This window comes from Panthera tigris, chromosome A2 (assembly GCF_018350195.1).
Source record: "Panthera tigris isolate Pti1 chromosome A2, P.tigris_Pti1_mat1.1, whole genome shotgun sequence".
Lineage (NCBI taxonomy): Eukaryota > Metazoa > Chordata > Mammalia > Carnivora > Felidae > Panthera > Panthera tigris.
This window is the reverse complement of record NC_056661.1, coordinates 65,005,280-65,020,620: the sequence shown is the minus strand read 5'-3', so window position 1 is coordinate 65,020,620 and position 15,341 is coordinate 65,005,280. Positions and strand designations below refer to the sequence as shown.

Below are 15,341 nucleotides of genomic sequence, written 5' to 3'. Positions count from 1 at the left end.
CCCCCCCGGGGCGGGGGGCAGGTGCAGGGGGCTGAGACCTTTCCCAGGAAGGGGGGCTCTTGTCAGCCTGAGCCAGGCGTCCACTGTGAAGTCCGTGATACTTGAGAATCCCCATTTCACAGATGAGGAGACTGAGGCCGGGTGGGGGGGCAGTCACTGTGCACAGCTCGTTAGTTCCACAGCTAGTTAGCAATGAAGCCGGATTGCAGCCTGGTGGTTCCAGAGCACCCCGACCCCCCTTTGCCAAGGGAGGTTGTAAATGATGCTTTCACATCCTTTATTGAGCACTGTGCTTTTCACTTGTGATTGACTCTCCAAGCAGTGGCCATGGCACAGAGAGGAATGTGAGTCTCAGCTAGTGAATACCCTGTCTGAGGTCACAGAGCCAGGAAGTGGCTGAACCAGGCGGCCACGGTGGGGCTGTGCTCCAAGTTCACCCCCATCCTGGCATTGCCCACCTGGACAGGCTGTGCCCGGGAAACCCGAGAAACTTCTGTATCCCGCCCCGTGTGAGATGCTCGAACCCATCTCGGGAGCCTCAGCCTGCTCCCCAGAGCCCTTGACCCAGGCCTGTGCACTGAGGGCTTATTTGCTTCTAGAAGCAGCCCCAGCACGGCCCAGGTGGTGACTGGAGAGTGTTTGCCGCTTCAGCAAACTGCTGCTGGCTTTAGAAGCCATGGTGTTAGGCGGCTGGCTGTTGCACGCTTTTCTTTGTGCCTTGGTATTCGCCGAAAGTGCTCTCACCCCCAGCTCCAAACATGTGCCCAGTGGGAGGTTGCTGGGACGTCCAGTGGCATTCTTGCGCTTTCGGTCTCGGGGGTTTATTCTGTCTGTGGTCCCCGGGCTCTGGTGTGTTTGAGAGGTGGCTGGGGCGTGCCCTGTCAGGGTGGAATGGGCAACCTGGGATTCGAGATCCTGTCACTGGACCACTGTCTCTTTGTCCCTGCCGCAGGCCTGCCTGTCCCAGGCCTGCCAGCAGACCTTCTCTGGGATTCTGAAAGTGGAGTTGGCCATGTGACAAAGCACATCTTAGCTTTTAATACTGAGTCTATATATCAATCTCCGAGGAAGGGGGTAAGGGGGAGGTTGGCCATGGAGCAGTAGAGAGAAGACAAATGAGTTTAAAGAAAAATACATTCAGGGGGCTCCTGGAGGCTCAGGTGGTTAAGCCTCCGACTTTGGCTCACAGTTCATCAGTTCGAGCCCCGCGTCGGGCTCTGTGCTGACAGCTCAGAGCCTGGCGCCTGCTTCAGATTCTGTGTCTCCCTCTCTCTCTGCCCCTCCCCCACCTCAAAAATAAATAAACATTTAAAAAAAGAAAAGAAAAATGCATTTGGGCTGGAAAAATTAAAAACTAAGGCCATCCCTGTTTTCAGCCAGGAAAATTGATAAACAGACTTGAACATAATTGGGATTTTCTAGAGAAGCTGATGTTGATGGTAATTGCAGAGAAACTCTGGCACTGAGGAAAGAGGTCTATGCCCCAGCTGGTTGTGGCTGTTGCAGAGCTTGTCTAGAGGACTTAGGGGCAGTGCAATTAGCATATTTATAGGGGATTGAATGGATCCATTTGTATTTTCTAAATTGTTTATGTTAATGTGTTTTTTTTTTTAATTTGACCTATAGACAAAGCCATGTTTTCTTTGTTTAAATTAAAAGTTGTTTTTATGGGCTCCGTCATGTCAGCTGTATTTGCATATTTCATTTGTCCCGTGGAAGTGTAACTTCTGTTGAGTGAAATGTGAACCTCAGAAAGGAGATGAGTAGATTTCCTTCGTGTGCCTTGCTAGCTTGTCCCTCAGTCCCGATTGGCTCCCCACTGGGGATTTCTCTGGGGTGGCCCAGAGGTGGCAAGCAAGGTGGTGTCCCTAGGGAGCCCCGCCTCCCGGCTGACCCAGCCTCCCCTCCTGGTGAGTGAGCTTCTGGAGGGCTGGGGACAGACCTCTTGAGACCTTGCAATCCCTGTTCTGGCTCCTGCGTTTACCCCCTTGTAACAGGGACTTGACCCCACGCACGCGTCCTGTCCTGCCAGACAGAATTTGCACTTGGGAAAAAGGACAGAGAAGGAGCAAGAGAGTGGCAGCCACTTTGTCAGGACGAGCTGACATTCAGAGACCACGGTGGGGGTGGGGGAGGGGCAGGCTCCTGCTCCAAAGTTGCAAGGGCCTCAGAGTTGGCGGGACTCACATTTCTGAGACTTGGCAGACAGACCGGGATTCAGGGAACACGCGCGCTCTGGCTCTGGGCGTCCTGCATATCGTCTCACTGTCATGGGAAAACAGGAGCAGGGCTCTCTCTGGCTTACTGGCCTGAACGTCCTGCGTCCTCCTCACCGGCACTAAAGTGGGGAGCCCGTTGGGGGGCGATTGATTGCATCAGGCTCAGACAGGGACCTGATTGGTGTGCCCAGCGTGGCTTGATTCACTACCTGGAGGACTGAGCTGGAGGCCGCTTGGCAGGAGCCCGCCCTCCCGCCCAGAGACAGTCCCCCAGCTCCCCTGCACGGCCAGCCATCGGTGGGACAGCCCTGGAGGGGCCCAGCCGGCCCGGGACAAACTCCCTTTCAGGACACAATCTCAATTTAAAATGCCATCTTGTTCCTCCGACTGCTTTTTTCATGCCGTTGAGGTAAGATTTTGTTTTGAAGCATCACCTGTTTCCCCAGAGGTTGGATCCCTATCCCTGCCGGTCTGCAGCTGGGGCAGAGGATATTTACGACCCTGGGCATTTCCGCCAGACTGTCCCTTTGCCATGGAGCTATTCATTTGTAGCGGCTTCGAACAGTACCTGCCTGGCTGGCAGTTTTGTAGGGGGAAGGGGACAAAGAATTTTCTGACCGGTTCCGACTGTGTGCCCTTCTGTTTCGGATTTTGAATTGCAGCATTTTCACGTTAATTTCTGTCAACGCTTCCTGAGCCTTAGGAATATGACTTAGGCGACGTGTGACCGGGGGTTGGCCGCTGCGCCCCAGACGCTGCGGGTGGACAGCAGGTGGCGTCATCAAAAGTTAGGCTTTGGGATGCTGCATTTATATTTGCAGTTGGTTCACCCATGGAATGTCTCACCCTGAGACCATCAGCAGTATTTGAAATGAGTGCTGATGCTCCCTAACACCAGTGCTTGAGAAACACTCGGGCTTGGCCGCCTGCTGGGTCTCCTGTGAGGTGTCCTGGCATTTTAAGAATTTCCTGTTGTGACCTTACATGCCCTGCCCCTCCTAGTTGGGGCTGTTGTGAACACGTGCCCTCCCCCTGCAAAGTTGGGGGGAGGGGCAAACACGTGCCCTGCCCCTCCCAGTTTGGCAGGGGGCGCATTTGACAGGTGGCCCTCCAGGCACACTGTCGCGGGTGGCTACCCGCTGCTCCGAAGGACAGTTATACATGTGTTGGAACACTGCTGTTCTTACCTTTCCTGTTTTATTTTGGTCCAGGTTTTCCTCCTTGAAAAGCCGAGCTGTTCCTCTGTAAGCGTCCCCTTTGTCTGTTGCAGGATGTTAAAATCTTTAGCGAAGATGGGACAAGCAAAGTGGTGGAGATTCTGGCAGACATGACGGCCAGAGACCTGTGCCAGCTGCTGGTTTACAGAAGTCACTGTGTGGACGACAACAGCTGGACACTAGTGGAGCACCACCCGCATCTGGGACTAGGTAGGGAGCACCCTGGAGTGCCCGCCGTGCGGTCAGACGAAGCTAGCTGTGTCCCCCCCACCCCCAGCGCCCCTGCCAGTCCGGCGAGCTGTCTGTCTGCCATCTCCTGTCCCCCCAGCGCCCCTGCCGGTCCGGCGAGCCGTCTGTGTGCCGTCCCTTGTCCCACTGCACCCCTGCCTGTATGGCGAGCCCTCTGTGTGTGGTCTCTGCCCCACTGCACCCCTGCTGGTCCGGTGAGCCGTCTGCATGTGCCGTTCCTTGTCCCACTGCACCCCTGGCAGTATGGTGAGCCGTCTGTGTGCCGTCCCTTGTCCCGCTGCACCCCTGCCAGTATGGCGAGCTGTCTGTATGCTGTCTCTGCCCCACTGCACCCCTGCCGGTCTGGTGAGCCATCTGTGTGCCGTCCCTTGTCCCACTGCACCCCTGCCAGTATGGCGAGCCGTCTGTGTGCGGTCTCTGCCCCACTGCACCCCTGCCGGTCTGGTGAGCCGTCTGTGTGCCGTCCCTTGTCCCACTGCACCCCTGCCAGTATAGCGAGCCGTCTGTGTGCGGTCCCCTGCCCCACTGCACCCCTGCTGGTCCAGCAAGTCGTTGGTGTGCTGTCCTTTGTCCCACTGCAAGCCGTCTGTGTGCCGTCCCCTGCCACACTGCCGTCCCCTGCCGGTATGGCGAGCTGTCTGCGTGTGGTCCCCTGCCCCCCCAGCACCCCTGCCAGTCCATTGAGCCATCTGCATGCCGTCCCCTGCCCCACTGCGCCCCTGCCGGTCTGGCGAGCTGTCTGTGTGCTGCCCTTACCAACCACTGCCTATCTGTTTCTCCAGACATTCCACCATCCTGCCTTGCAGCCCTCCCCCACCTGATGCTTTCAGAACCTTACTCTGGGATGGTGGAAGCAGCCTCTCCCAGGGGCTCAGACACAGCAAAACCGGTCTCTCTGTGCTTTAGCTGCACACCTGTGGTCTGGGAAGTGCAGCCATCGGGGGAGGGGGCCTTGGGGGAGCCTGCCCCCTGCACGCTCCTGGCATTGCTGTGCAGAGAGCAGTTCCTCTAGCTCCCGGGAGTGGGGGGCCGCGGTGGTGACTGCCTACAGGTGGGCGCGGGAGACCCAGGGGAATCCAGGGGACTCTGCACATCACAAAGTAGCCGGATCCAAGTTGGAATGTTACAGTGCATTTCTGAGCTGGTTCGCAATGTTTGCACCGAGTGCAGGCAGGCTCGCTCACGTGTAGTGTGGAGACAGCGCGGGAGTATTTCGAAATACATACTCTGTACAGAGCTCACTGAGGTTTTGGGTGTGGTGGACTTCTTGCTCAGATGGTCTGTTGCAGGTAACGAAGCTTTTCGGACTTCCATTTAAACTCTTATTAGATAAAGGGCGGTCCTTGAAAAATCATGGGCACATATGTCAGACCAGAATTTTTGTCTAAATCAGCAACTGTATGCCTTCCGTGTGTTGAAGGAGAGAAAAACGACACAGATCGTCAAGTTCTTCCCGTGGCTCTAAACTTTCTTTCTGGAAGATTAATAAGCCAAATGTACTTGTTTTATTTTTTAAAGTTTATTTTGAGAGAGACAGAGAGAAAAAAAGAGAGAGCGCAAGCAGGGGAGGGGCAGAGAACGCGGGGCAGACAGAATCACAAGCAGGTTCTGCACTGTCAGTGCGGAGCCTGGCGCGGGGCTCAAACCCACAAACCGTGAGATCATGACCTGAGCCGATATCAAGAGTCGGGCGCTTAACCGACTGAGCCACCCAGGCACCTCTAATAAATCAAATTTAACCTTCTAAGTCTGGAATGTTCCTGTAAATGAACAGTGTTCTTTGAAATGACACTGTACAATCCAAGCCTAGATGATGCTGAGTAAATTTGAGTTGGCGTTGTTTTACATCACTATGTTTTAGCCCCACCAATGTGCATCTCATAAGGATGCTCTCTGACTTCTTTCCCGTTTCTGCCGATCTTTAGTGCACTTTGGACACCAGCTGAAACTTTCTCTGTCATCTCTGGCAGCCTCCTCCCGCCAGGGGCCTTCACTGGTAACACGATGCAGCCGGTGACACCGTCATCAGGCTCCAGTGTGAGACATCCATGCAAGGATCCCACAGGGGTCTGATAGGGCCGCCAGAAGCATCTGTAGACACACAAGTAACGTGGAAAGTAAACAGTACTTGGAACCCTGCAGTGTGTATGTCCACATGCACACGCGCACACACATGGAATTAACTTTAAAAACACGTCTGTGTAGTCGGACCCAAATATGAATACTGTTGAAAGCCCATTCCAAAGTCTGAATGCTCGTAATTTGAAAGGATTTGTAGGGGCACCTGGGTGGCTCAGTCGGCTAAGCGTCCGACTTTGGCTCAGGTCATGGTCTTGTGGTCCGTGAGTTCGAGCCCCCCAACAAGCTCTGTGCTGACAGCTCAGAGCCTGCTTAGGATCCTCTGTCCCCCTTGCTCTCTCTCTGCCCCTCTCCCACTGTTTCCCTCTCTCTCTCTCTCTCTCTCTCTCTCAAAAATAAATATTTTTTAAAAATTAAAAAAAGCAGCTGGGGTGCCTGGGTGGCTCAGTTGGTTGAGCGTCCTACTTTGTCTCAGGTTATGATTTCATGGTTCGTGAGTTCGAGCCCCGCGTCGGGCTCTGTGGTGACAGCTCGGAGCCTGGAGCCTGTTTCAGATTCCGTGTCTCCCTCTCTCTCTGCTCCTCCCCTGCTCATGCTCTCTCAAAAATAAATAAATGTTAAAAAAATTTTTTTAAAAAGAAAACGTGGTTTTCTTTTTTTTTCTTATCATGTATTGAGAGAGAGAATGGGGGAAGGGAGAGAGAATCCCAAGCAGGCTCCGGGCCGTCCGCACAGAGCCTGATGCAGGTCTCGAACTCACAAACCGTGAGATCATGACCTGAGCTGAAATCGAGAGTTGGCTGCTTAACCCACTGAGCCTCCCAGGCGCCCCTAGAAAAAGTGGTTTTCTAAATGCCTGTATGTGGCTGCGGCCCTTGGTGGCCCCTGAGCCGGGGCCAGCCATCCAGTGTTGGCAGGGGCATCATACTGGGGGGTGGGGGTGGGGGTAGCAGGTGCAGTGGCTGCCCGCTGGTACCCAGCAGGGATCTGGCTGGATTTCGCTGTTCTGAGCCACGCTCATACCACAGCCAGGTCAGTGCCTTTCCTACACCCCGGTGTCTGTTCCTGAAGTCACTTAGGACTCAAGGTAACGGTTTGAAAACCTGGGGAGGAGCCCTCACCGTGGAGGGGCAGAGCCCTTCATGATGGGTGATCTCGGGGAAGCCCGTTCTGTGTCTCAGGACTCCCAGCTCCAGCGAGCCCCTCCCTGCATGTGAACTCTTCATGTCTTAGCATCCGCCCCGCAAGTCCTGCCTGTTGGACGTGTTGTGGCTTCGGTATTTTGTGTAGAACTCTCAGCCTTGCGAACACTGTCCCTGACCAAGGCCACTCAACAGTGGCCAAGTCCAGCTAGAGGGGGCCGGTGCCGGGCAGTTGTTCTGGAAGGCACCGCCAGGCCGTCTGCCCTGAGCCAGTGAGCTGCAGGTGTCCAGATATCACATGCAAAGGATGCAGGGAGATTTAACAGCCAGCCTGCAGCTGTATTATCGAGTAAACTATTTCTCATTCATTTTTTTATGTGTTTATTTATTAGAGCAGGGGAGGGGCAGAGAGGGGGGCAGATGGCCGACCTGAAGCGGGCTCCGTGCTGACAGTAGAGAGACCGATGCGGGGCTTGATCTCTCCAACTGTGAGATCACGACCCGAGCTGAAGTCGGATGCTTAACCAACTGAGCCACAAACTATTTTTGAAAGGAAGTTTATAAAACTGGAACTGGGGCATGCAAAACGGCAGCTTGGCGTCCCTGTGGCATTAAGAACGTGACTTCGGGTAAACCGCATCCCTGGGAGGGACTCTCGCACCCAGGCCCTGAGTGACCACAGACATCAGGACAGATACGACCAGGAGAGCCTGGACCTTACGCACGCACAGGGAGGAGAAGACCGCTTCTGTGAATTTCAGGGATTTGGGGGTTTCTGTTGTTGCGCGAGTCAGGTGAAAGCCCTCCAGGAAAAAGCACGAGCTCTGTCTTTGCGCTGTTGACAGCTTCGTGCTTGTACCTGGCCAGGCAGGAAAGGTGTGGCAGTCACCCTTTGGAGGCATCAGCTGCAACAGGGGCGCTGACATCTGGATGTGGGGACAGGTATCGAAGGAGAATCCACAGGCATATTCAGCCCTCGGTGCTCAGAAGGGCCTTCGAGGGCCCATCTTTCCCCTCTCTGTCTCCTTGTGGTTACATCGCGAAGGTACCACAATGATGTACTTTCCCCACTGAAATCCGTATGTAGAAGGAAGGCGTCTTATGGGGCGTATCCAGCATCGGGGGCTGTTTTCTGTGTTATCTCCCTAGTGACTTTGCACCCCCCGAGTCCTGCAGAGCCCCAGGCAACTCTGCTGTCTGGGGTGGGTGGGCTATGCCAGCTGTGGGCACAGAAGCGGGGCAGCGAGGAGGATGGTGACACCAGCCAGGGCGGGAGGCTCAGGCTTCTGCTAAGGAGTCACGTGTCCATGGCACATCTTAAGGCACATCTTACTTCTGTAGTAGGATCTGCCTTTTTGAGTTGCCTGGTCTCTAAATACTTTTCATGTGGAGTAGGGGGGTGGTGTGGATGCTGGATTTAGTGTCAGCTGTTCGAAAAAGACTTGAATCTCCTCTGAGGAATGTCGGACTCTTCCATTTGCACAAAAAAATCCTCTGACGTGGGGACGCCTGGGTGGCTCAGTCGGTTAAGCCTCCGACTTCGGCTCAGGTCATGATCTCTCACGGTTCATGGGTTCGGGCCCCGTGTCGGGATCTGTGTTGACGGCTCAGAGCCTGGAGCCTGCTTCCGATTCTGGGTCTCCCTCTCTCTCTGCCCCTCTTCCACTCACTCTCTGTCTCTCTCAAAAATAAACAAACATTAAAAAAAAAAAAACAAAAAATCCTGTGGGGGCGCTCTGTTGAAACTTGGCTTTCCAATTTTATTTAAGGCCATTATGATTGTATGAAGTTTATAGATGACAGTGTGATTAATAGAATCCCGTGACGTGGTTTGAAAACACCTGTTTTTAGAATCAAGGTAAAAGTCAGAACTGGAGCAGAGGGGTTTGAACTGACGTTGTTGCGGTGGCTTTTTGACAGCTGGGAACACCGGCATGTGGACATCCAGCGGCGGACGGAGGAGGCCAGATGGCTCTTGGGTCTCTGGGAAGGGGGTCACACGCAGTCTTCCTAGCCCCCGCGGTCCCAGGGCTCTGGGCGCCTGCCCTGCAGGCTGGAGAAGGGAAACCTTTGTTTTCACCTGTGGGTGCCCAAGCCCCGCTGGTGGCACCAGAGTGACCCAGAGAGGCACGTCCCCTTCAGTGCACACGGGGTCTCTTCTCCCCTCATCCCGGCTGCCCTGGGCCCCACCACCGAGGATGCAGCCCAGTCTGTGTGCAGCTTTCCCGGGATCTTGCCCTGGTGGGATGCGGGGAGGCAGAAAGAGGTTGTCGGGGAGGACAGGAGCCTGTGCGTGTGTGTGTGTCCACGTGTCTGTGTGTGCACGTGTGCCCCTTAGAGCTGCTGCCTCCCCACTGCTCCTCCCAGGCGTCTTCACGACTCTGCAGACAAAATGCTTTTGCTTTGGATCTCGGCATGGGTCTTGTCCTCCCTCAGATAGCCACGGCCCCGCTTTTCTATCTTTCCTTATTTTACCTGGTAAAACATTCCGATTCTGTAAACCTGTCTTCAGCCGATTTGGGGTGGTTGTTTCTTTTGTCCCTGTCACTACAGAAATGGTTTTTTCCACCCAAACTTCTAAACAGAAGTCACTAATTTGTTTTGTACCAGAAAAATCCATTTTAAGTGGATGCCAATCTGAGCCAATCCCTTTTTTTTAAAAGTACACGTAGTGGTTGTGATTGCACACTCCAGCCGGGCGTTGTTACGTCATAGTGGAGGCTGAGTGTGCCCCTGTGGGCCCATCTCCGGCAGCTACCACGGGCTCGAACCTGTACACGGACGGGTTCTTCCACATTTGACTCAGAAACGCTCTGACTCCAGACTTCATCCTTCCTGCAAGGGGAGACTTTTCTCAGGACCGTGGGAAAGGAGGAGGGTGCTTTGGAGGACCCGCGTACCCCTTTGGTGTCATTTAGTAGCATCTCGTGCTCTGCCATTGTGGCATCGATTCACGCCTCAAGGCTGCCGTGGATTTGCTCTGTTACATGTCCCATTAGTTTCGTACGGTTGGTTTCCTGTCTTAGGAGACACGTGGGGGCCGGGGTGACCACCATCGGGACAGGACGGTGCCGCGTGCGGTTCTCTGTGCGCCACGTGGAATCAGTGTCCACGAGGGAAGTACCTTTCCAGGTTGATAACGCTGCAACGTCAGGCGGTCTGAAGTGCGTGTGTGTGTGCGCGTGCGCGTGTGCTTACGCACCTGGGCGCACGCTGTGTAGGATGTGTTTTCCTCCCCAGCCTAATAATATAATCTCGTCTCTGAGATCAGCTCCGGGATGTGGTTCAGTAGCATGGGCTTCAGCCTTCAAGGGAAGTGGGTTCGGACAGACTGTCTGATGGCGGTAGGTCCCCTCCTGCGTGCTCTTACCCGACGTCGTATCTGCCCACCGAGCTTCATGACATCGAAAGCATTGCTATCCTTCTGCTTTGTGCCTCCCCTACCCCACCCTCCTCCAGTCCCTCCTGCCATTCCTGGTCTCTGGGTGTTCTTTCTCCCAGTTATTATAGTCCACGTTCTTTACGAGGGTTGAAATTTCCTGACTTAAGGGCAGCGTTGTCACTAGGGTCTTCATTGACTCTCTCAACTCTCGCTGACGCCAATTTGAGAAGAAATATATAAAAGGACTGACTTGACCCCTCACGCTGTACCTACCTGAGGACCTCTTGTGCACCTGGCAGTGCATTAGAGAGAGATTTAAGTATTTTTTTAAATGTTTGTTTATTTTTGAGAGAGAGGGAGAGCTCGAGCGGGGGAGGGGCAGAGAGTGAGGGAGACAGAGGACCCGAAGCGGGCTCTGTGCTGACAGCAGCGAGCCCGATGCGGGGCTCAAACTCCCACACTGCAAGATCATGACCTGAGCCGAAGTGGGACGCGTAAGCGACTGAGCCCCCCAGGTGCCCCACAGAGAGATCTAAACTTCATTTAGTCCTGGACTTCCTTGCTCACAGTGCGGGAAGGGGAACAGGACGGTAATGAGACTTCGTAATTGGTGGTCAAGCCAGCTCCCAGCTTATGCCTGTTTCGTCTCACGTTTTTCCTCTGCAGAGAGATACCTGGAAGACCACGAGCTGGTGGTCCAGGTGGAGAGCACCCTGGCAAGTGACAGCAAATTTTTATTTAGGAAGAATTACGCAAAATACGAGTTTTTCAAAAATCCTACGGTGAGTGTCTTCTCTTCGGGTCCGGGGTCTGGGACTCGTGAAATCTTGTGGCTGATGCTTGGGATTGACAGCAGCCGCTGCTACAGGGGTAGCAGATGGGTTTGGGAATCCGAGTGGCTATTTCACGGAGCAATCCACACCCTACGCTTCATCTCTGGTGCTCTAGCTACATGCCTGCGTACTGGCCGGAGGGAACCGGCGCCTTCCTCCACGGTAACAGAGGGAAAGGGGGTGAGTCTCCCTGGGTCGGGAGAGACGAGACGCCGCTTTTCAGCTAGAGCAAAAGTTCATGGTTAGATTGGAGCCAATCGGTGAAATACGCAGCATAATAAAAACTCAATGCTCTCCGCAAACAGCAAACACTGCCGTGTGGTTTGTGGAGGAATGCATTTCCAGGCATACTGGGCTGGTCTCCTCCATCTTTCTTTCCTTTTTATTGGGGGCAGGGCGGGGGGCACTAGTCCCGTGAGGTATCAGCACCGGGAGACCCGTGCCTGCCACAGCATGTGCTCCCGTCCCGAGTCACGAGGCCGAGCAGCCGTGACGCGGGCAGAAGACCCACCGTCCGTTTCTGGCTCAGGTGGTTTAGATGCTTTTTTTGTTTGAAAGTTAGAAATTTGGTAACTAATTCTGCATAATGCACCAGAAGAGACTTTGTCGCGTCGCCGTGTTCCTCTGTGAGTTCCGAGGTCTCTGTCTTATTTTTTTTTTTTTTTAATTTTTTTTTCAACGTTTTTTATTTTATTTTTGGGACAGAGAGAGACAGAGCATGAACGGGGGAGGGGCAGAGAGAGAGGGAGACACAGAATCGGAAACAGGCTCCAGGCTCCGAGCCATCAGCCCAGAGCCTGACGCGGGGCTCGAACTCACGGACCGTGAGATCGTGACCTGGCTGAAGTCGGACGCTTAACCGACTGCGCCACCCAGGCGCCCTGAGGTCTCTGTCTTATGACGCGCACTGTGTTCCACTGTGTGGTGGCCCTTCGCGATGGTGTGCGCTGTGAGGCAGGAGTCCACGTTGAACATGACGGATACTCCACAATCCCGAACTCACCATTTAAGGAAACAGTCCGACCTTTCAAAGCAGGTGCTTCCATCATGGGATAAGGGAGAAATAAGGACTGTGTTTTGTTTTGTTTTGTTTTGTTTTGTTTTGTTTTGTTTTGTTTTGTTTTATTTTATTTTATTTTATTTTATTTTATTTTATTTTATTTTATTTTTATTATTTTATTCTATTTTACTTTACTTCATTTTGTTTTTATTTCATTTTAATTTCATTATTCACTTTTATTTTTTTAGTTTTAAATTTTTTTATGGTATTTCATTTTTTGGAATGTTTTATTTATTTTTGAGAGAGAGAGAGAGAGAGAGAGAGAGAGAGAGACAGCGTGAGTGGGGGAGGGGCAGAGAGAGAGACACACAGAATCTGAAGCGGGCTCCAGGCTCCGAGCTGTCGGCACAGAGCCCGACGGCGGGGATTGTGACCTGAGCCGAAGTGGGATACTTAACCGACTGAGCCACCCAGGCACCCCTTTCTTAATTTTTTTTTTTTTTAACGAAAGACCATCATTTTAACTACAGACAGACGTCCGCGTGCCCTCAGGAACGTTTGCAGAACTAGCGCACCTGTGAGGAAGCTTCTCCCCACTTTGCCGCTAACCACGACTGTTTTCCTGTTTCCTTAGAATTTCTTCCCAGAACAGATGGTTACTTGGTGCCAGCAGCCCAACGGTGGTCACAACCAGCTGTTGCAGGTACTGGGCAAGGAGAGACTCACCGGAGCGGGTCTGGGTGGAGGTCCCCTCGCACTGTGGTGGCAGCAGCTCTAAGGACCTTGATGGGGCTGCGCTCGTCACCTCCGCTCGCCGTGGCTCCTGCTGGCGCTCAGAGCAACCAGCGTGAATGTTGCCCTGGGAAGCGTGTGCACCACCAAGCTCCCTCAAAGCGAAACAAGCGCTCGTAGACAGGATAAGCTCCCTCCGGATTAGAAGCGGTGGGAGCGGGAGGGCAGGAGTGAGAAGCTGCGGCTGGCGGTCTCCTCGAGGCTCCCGGGTCAGGCCACCGCCCTGGGAATCTCTACAGACCTGCTGAGCCCACGTCACCGTGGAAAAGGACTGGGCTGCCAGAAAACTCTTTGAAAGCTAGCGTGTTGTTCGTTATACATGCTTTTGTCCCTGTTCACTGCCCCTGTGCCTCCTGAAGTCTGTTCCGAGAAAACTTGGCCTTCCCGTGGCCCCTTCCCGGTGCAGGGAGTCCCCGGGGCCCCTGCACCGACGGCCAGTCAGTCCTTCCGGGGAAGTCAGGAAAGCGAATGTTATTGCCGCCGTGCCCCCAAAATGTGTCCATCTACAGCGTATTAGGTGAGAGAATATAGCACTCACAAAGGCAGCCAACGCTCTCCGGGTGGCACCAAGTAGAAAAGAAAGGCCCGCTCGCTCCCATTGTGTTTCAATACTAATTATGTTTCCCGCCACAGCCAGTCAGGCGGGGTTTTTTGGTGTTTGAAAGGGAAGCTGCCCTTTGAGAACGCTTGGTCGGACCAGAAAAGAGCGTTGTGCCGATTGACAGGATGTCGGGATGTCAGGGAGGCCAGTGGGACACATCTGCCCGAATTCTCCTGTGGCAGCATTGCCTGACTTCTTCCACAGAACTTTCTCAACTGCAGTAGCTGTCCTGAAATTCAGGGGTTTTTGCACGTGAAGGATCTGGGGAAGAAGTCGTGGCGAAAGTTGTACGTGTGTTTGCGGAGATCGGGCCTCTACTGCTCCACTAAAGGAGTGTCAAAGGTGAGTTCGTTGTTGGTTTTTTTGTTTCTTTTAAATGTTTCTTTTGAGAGACAGAGGGAGGGCAAGGGGCAGAGAGAGAGAGAGAGAAAGAGAGAGAGAGAATCCCAAGCAGAGCCCGGTGCGGGGCCCAAACTCACAAACCATGAGATCGTGACCTGAGCCGAGATCAAGTGTCAGACACTTGACTGACTGAGCCACCTGGGCGCCCCAAAGGTGAGGTTTAAAGCCACCACCACCTCCGTCACACCAGGCCAGCAGGGTTCGCAGTGGACACAGCTTCGCTTTAAAATGTGCCCAAGGCCCCTCCAAGCTCGTATTGACTTGTGAAGCGAACTCCGAGCTCTTGGCCCGCTCTTCTCCCTCAGAAACCAGGCGACAACACAGACAGCAACGCCCCTTCGCTGCGCCCCCAGCTGGCCAGCCCCGGCCCCCTCTGTGGCTTGGGAGCAGAGTGTCCTTAGCGGCCTGAGTCCCCGGAAGAGGCTGCCTCAGTTTCCATAGTTTGGAAGTTAGCCTCCAAGGTGGCCATAAGGACAGCCGCCAACCCAATACGTGCTAATACAGGAGGGGGAGGGGCTGATGGGACCCCAAGTTGGGGGGGGGGGTTGTTTGGCGAGGGCCAGGTGGGTTTGGTCCTAACTTAGCACTTACTTTACACGATGGTTGCAGTCTGTAGAGCGGCAGAGGGGAAAGAGCCACATTGAGAGCGTGCACAGCCTGCCCTCTGTTGAGGAGCACGTGAGAACATTCGCTCTTGGCCGTGCCTGAGACGTCCTCCCCTGTGAACCTGACCACCCTTTTTTTCCCAGGAGCCCAGACACCTGCAGCTGCTGGCGGGCTTGGAGGACAGCAGCATATTCTCCCTGATCGCCGGCAGGAAGCAGTACTGCGCCCCCACGGACTATGGCTTCTGCATAAAGGTAGCCCGCCTCTCCCACCACCCCCCCCTGCCCCACACCCCGCACCCCTGTCCCGTCCCGGGGCTGCCACGCCCTGATGGCATCCCGCTGGAGACTTGGGAACTAGCCAACAAATGCCTTCCTTGGCGGTGGGGGTTTTTGGTTTATTTTCTAACAAACAGAGTTTCCCAGTGAATTTATCCATCCCTCTGTGCTTATGGTGTGTCAATCCTTGGGTAGCTAGCGGCTCAGAGAAAATCAGGGACTATGATGGATAATGCGAGTCAATGGGCTCAGTGGCTTAGTGACCCGCTGCCCATCACTTGGGTGGCCTCCAGGGTACCGAGTGAGCCAACACTTTCCGTATGAGCTTCCAGTCACCAGGATGGTATGTGTGCCCACAGCCCTGCCCTGCCTCTGTGCACATGTGTGTGAGAGGACACTGTGTATGAGAGGACATGTTCACATATACCTCTCACACACCTCTATGGGAACACACAGAGGTACACACATACGCTCAGATGCACATACACATATGCACACACCTACATGAACACAGATATGCACACACACACGCACCTACATC

The 15,341-nt window shown here is 54.0% G+C and overlaps 1 protein-coding gene across 6 annotated transcripts in view; it reads left to right on the top strand.

The window, feature by feature from the left end:
* Window positions 1-15,341, top strand: part of GRB10 (growth factor receptor bound protein 10) — a 180,926-nt gene that overhangs the window by 150,653 nt on the left and 14,932 nt on the right. For all 6 annotated transcript variants that reach the window (XM_042963412.1, XM_042963423.1, XM_042963442.1 and 3 more), the window contains 5 exons: window positions 3,490-3,646; window positions 10,955-11,070; window positions 12,756-12,824; window positions 13,719-13,856; window positions 14,666-14,776. In XM_042963412.1, the coding sequence (XP_042819346.1) occupies window positions 3,490-3,646; window positions 10,955-11,070; window positions 12,756-12,824; window positions 13,719-13,856; window positions 14,666-14,776 (591 nt within the window). The remainder of the gene's footprint in view (window positions 1-3,489; window positions 3,647-10,954; window positions 11,071-12,755; window positions 12,825-13,718; window positions 13,857-14,665; window positions 14,777-15,341) is intronic.